At 36.9% G+C, this 11,345-nt stretch overlaps 1 protein-coding gene across 10 annotated transcripts in view; it reads right to left on the reverse strand.

Moving 5' to 3' along the window:
- rapgef2b (Rap guanine nucleotide exchange factor 2b) overlaps positions 1-11,345 on the reverse strand; it is a 401,507-nt gene that overhangs the window by 25,195 nt on the left and 364,967 nt on the right. For 9 of the 10 annotated variants that reach the window (XM_051928101.1, XM_028802636.2, XM_051928099.1 and 6 more), the window contains 5 exons: positions 10,717-10,928; positions 9,117-9,240; positions 7,071-7,094; positions 2,178-2,401; positions 1,478-1,651 (listed from right to left, as the gene is read on the reverse strand). In XM_051928101.1, the coding sequence (XP_051784061.1) occupies positions 1,478-1,651; positions 2,178-2,401; positions 7,071-7,094; positions 9,117-9,240; positions 10,717-10,928 (758 nt within the window). The remainder of the gene's footprint in view (positions 1-1,477; positions 1,652-2,177; positions 2,402-7,070; positions 7,095-9,116; positions 9,241-10,716; positions 10,929-11,345) is intronic. The other variant, XM_051928100.1, reaches the window with a different exon arrangement.

Raw genomic sequence — 11,345 nt, forward strand, 5'->3', positions numbered from 1 at the left:
TGAGAACTCATTGGAAAAAATGTAAGCAGGAGCTCAAAGGATTATTTGTGGTTAAATACAAGATACATCTCCACAGCCAATGTCTGCCAACAATTGTAAGTATATCACCACACTTTGTCTTTATTAGTTTCAGTAATAGAACTTGTGCTAGTTAAGCTGATGTCACATTATGTAACTTCTAGTTGTTGGGTATGTCAGACTTGCCAACTGAAACTGCTGATCGTGTCACCAGACCATGCCGACTTACATGACTGAAAATTACAGAGCATGTCACATTTTGTGACTACATGCTGACCTTCCAGCATTAATTTGGCTTGTCCCTTTTTGTGACAGCCAACAACGCTTTGCCTGATGGAGGCGGTATTGTATGATGGGTTAATAGGTATGGCAAATTCTGCTACAACTTTGGCCATTTTTTTTTTCTCCATTCTGTCTTAGTATGTAAAACAAGAGATAGGCATATGAGTTTCCATTCTGAGGTCTAAAACATCATACTATACCATTTTCTAAGGTAGATAATTCCTGAGCTGGGTTGTGGGTGGCTAGAATCTATTCAAACAAGCGTAGAGTGCAAGGCAGGAAAAATCCCATGACAGGGCGGTAGTTCATCATGGGTTGAGCACACACACAGACACACTCACATTCACTTGGGAAAACTTAGTGCCACCAATACACCTAATCTTCATATCTTAGGACTGTGGGAAGAAACCAGAGCACCTGGAAGGAAATTCACATAGACACAGGAAGAACATGGAAAGTCCATGCAGGACAAACCCAGGACAGGAACTTTGGAGTCCTTACTGCAAGGCAGCAGAGCTACCAATGGACCATCGTACTGCCCTGTCCAAAACACCCATATTCCTTGTCACTGCACTATACACCTTGTACTTCTGAATGACCGTTCATTGGTTCTCAGCTCTCATGCATACAGAGCCTGCCACTATGACTACAGAACAGGTGACGGACTGAGTTGCTAGGTATGTCATATTATGCAACTGGCTTCCCGGCCTTTGACTTGCTAAGATTATGTAAATGAAGTCTATGACTGAAAATTGCTGGAAAGGTCTTCTAGTGTGTCATGGCCTTTATGGAAGATTAAACAGAGATCAAGTTGTCCAGATTCAGTAATATGCTGACAACTATGACCTTGATAATACTTTTTTTTTTGGATTTTAATCTATGCAACCAGAAATGTGCACTTAATGTTCATTTTAAATTTATAATAGCCAACATCCAGATAGACTACTATGATAATCCAATACGTTACTACCTTCATCATTGGGCTTTAGTGTCCAATTTCAGGGTTCATCCAGGTTTGATGGTTAGCCCACAAACCTTTTCTCTCATTCTCCACCCTCTGGAGTCAGGCCCACGATGATCCACATGCCTCGACATATTCTTAAGACTAAATTAAAATGCATGATCCATTCTGAAAACTAATTCATTCTAAAATTCTGCTGAATTTTTTATCACTTACCAAATGGTGGCAGATCTTTCACTGGTACCTTCTTTCGAGAAGGATAAAGTGAAACAGCTGGGACCTGAAGTGCTTGAATTCCTTTTTGCTGCTGCTGCTGCTGGTTAGCTGCTCTAGGAATGACAGGCGATGTATCTGACTTTCCACTCTTCTTGTCTCCTGAACTTTTGGGCACTATTATTAAGAAAGAAAAACAAAAACTGTACACTTACAAAGAAAATGCACCATTGAAGTCATAGTGCTTCTCATCAGTAAATGTGTGTCTTGAGTGGAGTGGAGTTGCACAGTATAAAAGTAGGCTTAGGGCACATGGAAGCCCTGTCATTCACTAGTTTGAATAAAAAGGAGGTTCTAAGGGGCAGTAAAGCAGTAGCTCATTGCCAGGGCTTTCAAAGTGGTTCATGTTTGCTCCTACAAAAGGAAAAATACAATGTATGACTGTCTTGGCAAGTATAACTTTACAGTTACCTGTTTACTGCCGCAGCACACGAGTACCTACTATTTTTATAACTGGGCACATAATTAAGAGTTTTTGCGGGGCTGATCATTTAAGCAGTTGTAAGGGCAGTCTTAGTTCTTAAAGAATCCATGATGCTGGACAAGATGGAAACCAAACAAAGGGTTTATAAAAGGCACCAAATACTTTAGATGACAGGAGTGGGTAGAGTGGATTTTGGACTTATTGCAATAAAAGACTCACATGTATTGGTAGATGGCTCACACTGTAGAGAGATGGTATGCAAGTAGTCCTCATTAGTGTCTAAATTCAAGGTGGACAGGTATTGTTTGACCTTGCGAGCCATTTGGGCATCCTCATACAATTTTTTGGCATTTAGAAATGAACTCCGGCGAACACGTTTCTTGTGGCCTCCAGACTGACTCACATCCAACACTGCTGCATTCGTGCTTCCTTGACTCAGGGACCTACAGTGAGGGAAGAAGAAAAACTAAAGAGGATGCAAATGCACTTAAGCTTAGTTCTTATAGTGCGGCATAGAAAGTTTTAAACATGCACCAAAGGTTACGCCAATCTCAGCTCACAACATTCCATGCCTCATTCCAAGAAATCATAATACAAATAACAGTTAAGTTATGAGACAGGTAAAGGGAAAGACAGGAGTATACTGGATGAGTATGCTTTAAAAATATATGCAAAAATGCATGTTGAAATACCTTTTTAAGAATCACAGGTTCTCTTCTAAAATCCCAGTAATGTGCCAGTCAGTAATTTTCATAGAATTTCTTGACATTAACGAGGTCATTATGAAATGAGTAATTATAGTATGTTATTGTGTTATGGATGAAAACTCAATCTGCATGTCAACAGGATTAGTGGATAATTTGAGACGGCTGGCATGACTATTTAGGACAATTACATGGTCAGCAGAATTCAGAATGGTTAGTCTGCATGGATTTCTCAGAAACCTGTAAACTGTCAGCTTGTTGCCCTAAAATAATGGAATTGCAAATGCAGTGTTGCTTTTCACTGGAAAATGATTGTGGTGTCAATTTATACATCATAATACAGAACGTCAATTGATTATCTTATTTTAAATTGTAAACATGTAATCAATAAAACTTTCAGATAATACTACTACTTGTTTAACAATACATGTTACATGTTCTCTTTAAAAAGGAATTTTCTAATACGGTAAAAAGTGGCAAAAACATAACTACTCCGAAGTCCTTTATCAATGTTCTATTTTGTTTAAAAATGCTGCATGTGTTTGAGAGTAGTCATCAATTGAAAAGTTGAGCATAACTAAATGGGTGCTAGAAGTGGGTGGTATGGCTTATCACTCTTGGCAGTACAGTATTTTTAAATACTAGGCTCACTTATTAATGCAAAGCTCACATACTGTACAATCGATACACAAAGACATACAGTACCTTTAGGACACTAATACATCAGCGCAGAGTCACCTTTTCCGTTTCCTTTTCATATTTTCTGATAGACCCTGTTTAAGTTTTCCTCTCATTTTTAGCATAATAGTAGCCGAAAGAAGAAGTAGTAGTAAAATGTTTTTGTCGAAATCCTTACCACAAGTAGGAAATTTATTTGGTATCAAATGGTATATCACACACTCATAATTAATGTAATTCTCTTTTTCACTGTTAAACATTTTAATTACAAATATACCATAATGTCCTATAGGTAAAGGTATTATTTGGAGCAATGGTTATTTGTTTGTATATTTAGACATTTTTAAATATCCCCAAATCAACTGAAACTCTCATATTTACAGTACGAGACGGCATTACACTGCTTTGAAGCTACACACGTTGTATATGTTGCATTCCTAAATTAAACAGGACTACTTATGGCAGGCCTTAAATGACTAGCTTATTACGGTACTAAAGATCAGTAATAAATGTTGAATGTAGACTTGGGATGGACAGGATAAGCAACACTTTCATAGCGAATGGTTTACAGCAGGGGTCCCCAACCCCCGGTTCACGGCCCACTACCGGTCCGCAGCCGTCTGACAGCCGGGCCGCGACAGAACTGCCGGCAACGGCGACTCACTCAGACTTTTCAGAACGCTTGGCGGTGCAGAGAGAGGAGAGAGACCGAGGTGAGAGACTATTACAACAAAGTATTTTTATGGTCCCGACAGTTTCCCCATATGACATGAGTCTATAGAAATCACGGTACTACGAAGTACATTCAACAGATGCTTTCATTACAACAAAGTGACCTTGAAATGCTTGAACGAATCATCCACAGAGCAGTTAGATCTGTGGTCGCAGCTCAGTTGTGCACGTTTGCACAACGATCCCCAAACAGAAACATTGTAAAAAAATCTCTTTCTTCGAACTTTCCTCATACTGTTTTTTTTTTTTTTGCTGTTTTTGTTGTCTGTGGTTTTCATTGATTCCTTTTGCTTACTGCTTGTCAACATTTGAAAAACATCCATTGGAATTTAACTCATTGTCACCCTCCTATAGAAACGGAAGACACGAAAAAAAGATTGCAGTGTTAATGTTTGTGATGTGCAATCTGTTGGATTGGCAAATGTAAAGCATATGTCTTTGTTATATGCAAAAAAAGAAGAAAAATCTCAGATTGCAAACGTATGCGAACTGCTTAATAACTTTAATAATAATAGAAATGTTATGTAAATTGTGTATAAAACTGCCCACCCCCCAACCAACCCATCCCCCGACCGGTCTGTGGAAAAATTTGCATCTAATAAAGTGGTCCTTGCTGTCAAAAAGGTTGGGGACCACTGGTTTACAGAACTAATGTTGAACCTCTGTAACAGATCCTGGTGAAAAAAAATGTTTTATTCATTCAAAACATCATCCCATTCCTACTGTGCCTCAAGGCTGGTCATGCAGCTCTGATGGTGACATTTTTTTATTTTTTGCATTTCATTTTTTAACTTCTAATCACTTTTCAAAAATGATCTCAAAATAATACATAGAGAAGCAACTGGTAATTACAACACACTAATGAATTCAGAGTCTACAAATAAAATAAGTCCAATGTATTCTGTGCCTATCTGGCTATTTCCACACTACTACACTTTCATTAAAGAATGGTGTTTTTAAACAAAAATGATCTCTGTCCACACAAGTGTTTTATGTCATTTATGAAATTATCTCTGTCCACACTAAAATGACTGAAAATGTGTATGATGTAGGTGCTTGCTTACACTGGGCATGTGTGCATCGGCAGAAAAATCCTTCAAGGGATGGTGATACTGCTGGCCACGTGATTTATTGCAAAACTGTAGTAACCTGATGAGTTATTTGCCTTTTGTCCAGAAATGCAGCATTTAAACCACACAAAATGTATCTTAGACGCATAAAGGTAAGAAACTCTTCTATGCCATATGTTGGCATATGGTCTTCTTCCGTGAAGGGTGACCAACCATAGAATGAGACATTGTAATCAGCAGGATGCAAGCAGGGAAGGTCTACGTAATAAGCACAAATAAAACAGAGCACAATGTGAGTCTGCATTTTAAAAAGTCTACATTTTCGCTAGTTCACACTGCAACGGCAAGACAGTGTTTTAAGGAGTATACAGCTCTGGAGAGCATTTTCAACTGTTAAAGATACAGGGGTAGTATGGATGAAAAATGGAGACTAATGTTTATCTGCATTTGTTATTTATTTAGTTAATAGTATTTATATTGAAAGGTACTCTGGTATAGTGACTAGCTGCTGTCTCAATGCTCTAGTAAACTAAATTTAAATCCCTGCCCAGTCACTTGCACATACTCCCCCATCTCCATGAACTTTTTTTTTTATTGTTACTGTATGGTTGAGTGTAAGAATGACTGGAAATCCGAAAATCTCCTGGTATGAGTGAATGTAGCTGTGTGTGTTTAAATGTACCCTGTGATAGACTGGCATTCACTTTAGAGCTCAATCTTGTTTTTTGTTCAGTCATGTGGGTATAGGCTCTGGCTGTCTGTGTCCCTGAACCCCAATTAAGTTTCTTCAACTAATGGATGTATATATTCAAAGACAGTTACACTAATGAAAATGAATCCTTTTGTATTCAACTTGTATATAACGAAAAGTATAAAATGAATATTGTTTAGGTAAATCAAAGCAAAATAAAATTTTGCGTCCATCATCATGCTTGCTTCTACTTAGCATATGGCACATGAAAGAATAATAATTGTGACTTTTGCCTAAACAGATGTACAAGAAACAGGCTTTAAAGCAAAATTCTTGATAATGTAAAACATGTCAGCATCACCCAAATACACAGAAACGTTCATATCAGTCATTGACAAATTTCTCTTAACAGTAAATGCACAAACTATGAATGATGCTGTATTTTTAAGCCATGCCAGAAAAACTAACATAACTCTATCAACACTAGTATGACACTGACATTTCTTTTTAGGTACAAAACATTCAAGTGTAATCATAAAATAAATTTTATAAATTGTGCTTTAATGGTATTAATGTTTTTTAATAAATTTTTATAAATTGTGCTTTAATGGTATTAATGTTCTAAACAGTGTGAATGAGTATACCATTCATAAATATGTGTATGAACATATTAGCTGCTGGTTAGAACAGAGGATGCACACCACACACAATACCTTTTACCATATTTTAACATGAATATTTGAGGGAAAAAAAAGATTTAATTTTTAACAGAATGCTTTTTTGGCTAGAAATAAGAGTGCACCATTTCTTTCATTCTGTAATCAACTTGTTAAATTATGTATGCTCTTTATTTCCTTGTTGCACTATATGATATTAGCTCCTGTATTTTTAGGCTTTTTTAATTTCCAACTTTTTTTAATTTAATCACGACTGTCACCAGTAGTGTTTTGAGCCTCACAAATCAAAAGGAGGAGAGGAAGAGCACACAGCTGACAGAAAGTAAGTCCTATGGGGAAGGGAATGAGTTAAGTAGCAACAGCAACATTAAATTCAATTTCACTTTAAAAAGGCTGCCCAACATATTTGCCAGAGCAGAGGTTAAAACTAAAAATAATAATAGTATAGAGCCAAAGCTTCAAAAAATTAAAAACGGCAAACGGGGGGAGGGGGGGGGGGGGGGGTAATGCAAATGAAAAAGAGCATGTCATCAGAGCGAATTTGTCACTAACAGACTTACCCAAGACTTCGCCATTTCTTCTTCCTGTAAGTGAGAGCCATGAACAGTGAAGCATGGGTGTAGGACGACAGACAGACACACATACAACGACAGACGAGGGGAGAGAAAAAAAGAGAGAGAGAAAGAGAGAGATCTTAGGCTTAAGACAGGAAAGATCAGAATTCAAGATGAGCAGTTCCAGAGGTCCATGGACATGTATACAAATAAAGGATCCTGACACTGCAATTAATTGCTTTCCAGTTTGAAATACAGTTTTTAAGGGATTTCAGAATTTTGCAAAGCAGGGTATAAATCTTTGCAAAGCCTCGGTTCACAGAAATGCTGAACTCAAGCGGAGCCACCACTGAGGGGCTTAAATTACACTTAACATAAAACAGTAGAAGCAACAATGTTTCTTAATCTTATAGCAGAGCAGAATGAAACAAAGGTCAAGCACTTATTTAAAAAAAACAAAAACAGTGGCATTTGACAGAATGCATGTGTATTATAAAATGTGAAGGGCATTTAAGCTGATACAAACAGATCAAGATTTGCTAATGAATACTTAATTATGGAAACTCATTAGTCAAAGGCAGCTCATGACAACCACAATGCCTAAACAACTTTATGCCAATTGTTGACCCTTAAATCAGGGAATGAGGCTCATAATGAAAAAGGACTACAAAAACAGTAAAATATTTTTGCTAAATGCACATAAGGCAATTGCCGTATTTTTTGCTCCATAAGACGCACTTTTGTTTTCCCTAAAAGAAGGGTGGAAATGTCTGTGCATCTTATGGCGAGAATATTGCGTCACAGACTGTGATGTGTATTACCTGACAAAAGTCGTTATCCAGGGGTAGAGGGCGACAATCAGCTGTTAATGGCGACAAAACTCACCGTTACGTTATAGGCATTCCCTCTCTGCTTGGAGGAATGTTAGACTCATTGACTCGGCATCTAATCCTTGCGTGTGTGTGAGTTATGAAATGTAAACAAAGGCAAGATGGCATCGACATCTCATGAGGGAGCGAAGCGAGTGCAGAAAAGAAAATACTCAGCAGACGATGTTTTGCGCATTATCGCTGAGTCGGACTCTGATTTTTCAACATCTGATTTTGTTGAGAGTGATCAAAAGATCGAGCAAGAGAGTGTGGAACTGGCATCAGCTAATCGGACACCAGCCAATGCCGCCCCAGCTGAGTGCATTTGTGTAGCCGATACACCTACGGCAAGGCTCGTGTGGGAGGAATACCCAGACATTGATCTGTGGGAGCTAAACTGGCTACCGGACTTCACAAGACAGCATGGCTTGCTGTTGGACTCGATAGATTAACAGCCGCTGGATTACTTCAGGCTGTTCTTTCCTGAAACTGCCAGGTATGCACAGCAATTTTTTGAATCGCGGGCTGCACTTGCACTGCATTCTCGTTTTTCAAAGTGGAAACCCACAACAAAAGACAAGATGAAGGGCTTTGTGGCATTATAAATATAGATGGGACTAGACTGCCCATATAACTTCAGGGAGTATTGATCCAAACGTGCTTTGTCCCCTGGTAGCTTTGGACAGGTTAAGCCGCGTGATAGGTACGTGCTCCTGCAAAGTGATTGTGAGCAACTGAGCTTCATAAATTCTGACACTAATGATGAGGAGTTCTTGGGGTTTCCAGAAAACTAGAAGAGTGCTTGAACCTTAAAGTCTCTCCTTATTTGTTAATGACAGTGATGATGGTTCTCAATACCGCTGTTGACTTTACATGGTTAAAATATTATTCTGCTATATTTTATTAAATATATTAGTACACCATTTGGTTCAGAATATTTTTTATCTTGTTTTCCTCCTCTAAACCTAGGTGTGTCTAATGGTCAGGTGCATCTTAAGGAGCGAAAAATACAGTAATTAAATTTTAATACTAGTCAACAAAATGCAAAGCTTTTAATGAAATGTAAACTACAACATACTGTGCCCCTCAGTGACCCAAACAAGTTAGTACACTTCATTTTAAGTTTTAATAACAAATAAAATAATTTATAATCCAGACATCCAGTTAAGGTTGACAGACATACCTAGTTCTGAACATCAAAGCAGGATCCATGTTCACAGAAGCCATGCGGCCAACGTGGCGTATCTCTTTTGCTATCATTCTTAGCTTTTCAAAATTCACCAGGCCATCAACTTTTGAGTCATTGCCTAAAAAAACATTAAAAAGAAATAATTAAAAGAATAAACAATGTAATGTATGTGTTCTGAGGCTACCACATTACTACCGTCATATATATGACATTATGACTGCACATGACATCATTGTCAAGTTTGTTGATGGCACTAATGTGATAAGCCTCATCCCCAAAAACAATGAGCAGGTTTACCTGGAAGAAGTGGAGAGTCTGCTTTACTGGTGCCAGGACAACATTCTTTTAGTGAATGTCATCAAAACTAAGATGTTATTGTGGAATTTGGGAGAAAACAGCAGGGGCACCACCACTCCCTCAGCATTAAACAGCACTCAAGTGGAGAGGGTGGGCAGTTTCTGAAACCTTGGTGGTTACCTTAAAGAGGACCTGACCTGGTCCAAGCACTATGACACCTTGATGAAGAAGGCATGACAATGTCTTTGCCACCTTGGACGTCTCAGGGATTAGGCTACCCTCACAGATACTAAAGATTTTCTATAAATCCACCACTGAAAGTATCCTAACAGGAAGTACTGCCTCCTGGTGTGGAAACAGGACATGGCAAGGCTGCAAGGCTATGCAGAGACTGGTGTGGTCAGCTAAATGCATTACTGAACATTAAACTCTCTAACTTCCAGGACATCTACAGCAAACAATGCTGGACCAGGGCTAAGAAAATTATCAGAGATAACAGCAATTCCAATAATAGCTTCTTGTCTGTGCTATGGTCAAGGAAATGTCTGAGGATGAGTTCAGAGAGGCTGAGGAAGAGCTTCTGTCCACAGTCCATACATAATCTAAATTAATATAGTGCTAAGGGCTACTTGATGCCATACTGAGAATTCTACTAAATTAAGTTATTTATTTACATTTTATAACACTAATCTAATGCTGTCATTGCACATATTGATATTTACAGAGTTGAGTGATTATTATTCATTTTGCTTTTAAATCCTTCAAATGGGCAATCTCGGAATTCAGCAACTAAACATTTCACTTCGTATTGTACTATGTATAATTGTATGTGGAAAATTTCATTTTGCATGTAAGTTAAGATAAATGGGTCAATGAAACAATAATAATAATAACAATATTAGCAGCAATATTGATAGTTTGGAAGCTTTACTTTAACAGTGAAAAGTGAAGCCACTGTTAGATGAACCCATATTACTGAATTGTAAGATTTCTGAAGATTCCCAATGAAATTAAAATATATAAAAATGCATTTTTTCAGTGTTTTGCTCCATTACATTTAAATAATGATTTCCATAATGCGTGTTTTAGAGTAACCCTGAATAAATGTGTGAATTTCCCCTTGGGATTAATAAAGTATCTATCTATCTATCTATCTATCTATCTATCTATCTATCTATCTATCTATCTATCTATCTATCTATCTATCTATCTATCTATCTATCTTATGTTTAGTAGTACTATGTTATACACACCGTATATCTACCTTGTATATATTGTATACTGGGTACAATCATACCTTCGTGCAGGAATGTCAGGTCCTTCTTTATCACCGGAAAAAGAGGAATGATAGGAGGTTGCAGATTTTGGCTATTGAGGACATTACGATATTTGGCCATGTTTCTCGAGGGATCAAAGAGGTCTTGCAAGTCTTGAAACAGTTTTTCATACTTGCTTGGAAGCTTTTCCCAAGTACCACGTAGTCTTGATACTGGAGATAAGTTCAGTCCACTAAAATTGAAAGAATAATGTGTTTGAAACAATTTACTAATTTTTACTTTAATGGTCAGAGTATTTTATTAAAGAAAAAAAATGCAAAAAAATACTAATACTTAAAAAAATAATTCAAAACAAAATTATATTTCTCACAAAATATATCATGCAGGACAAGTATACACACACTCTATATTATATATACATATATATACATACATATACATATATATATATATATATATATATATATATATATATATACACCACATATATATATATATATATATATATATATATATATATATATATACACACACATATATATATATATATACACACATATATATATACACATATATATATATATATATAATATATATAATATATATATATATATACACACACACACATATATATATATATACACATATA

Source organism: Erpetoichthys calabaricus, chromosome 5, assembly GCF_900747795.2.
Source record: "Erpetoichthys calabaricus chromosome 5, fErpCal1.3, whole genome shotgun sequence".
NCBI classification, from domain to species: domain Eukaryota; kingdom Metazoa; phylum Chordata; class Cladistia; order Polypteriformes; family Polypteridae; genus Erpetoichthys; species Erpetoichthys calabaricus.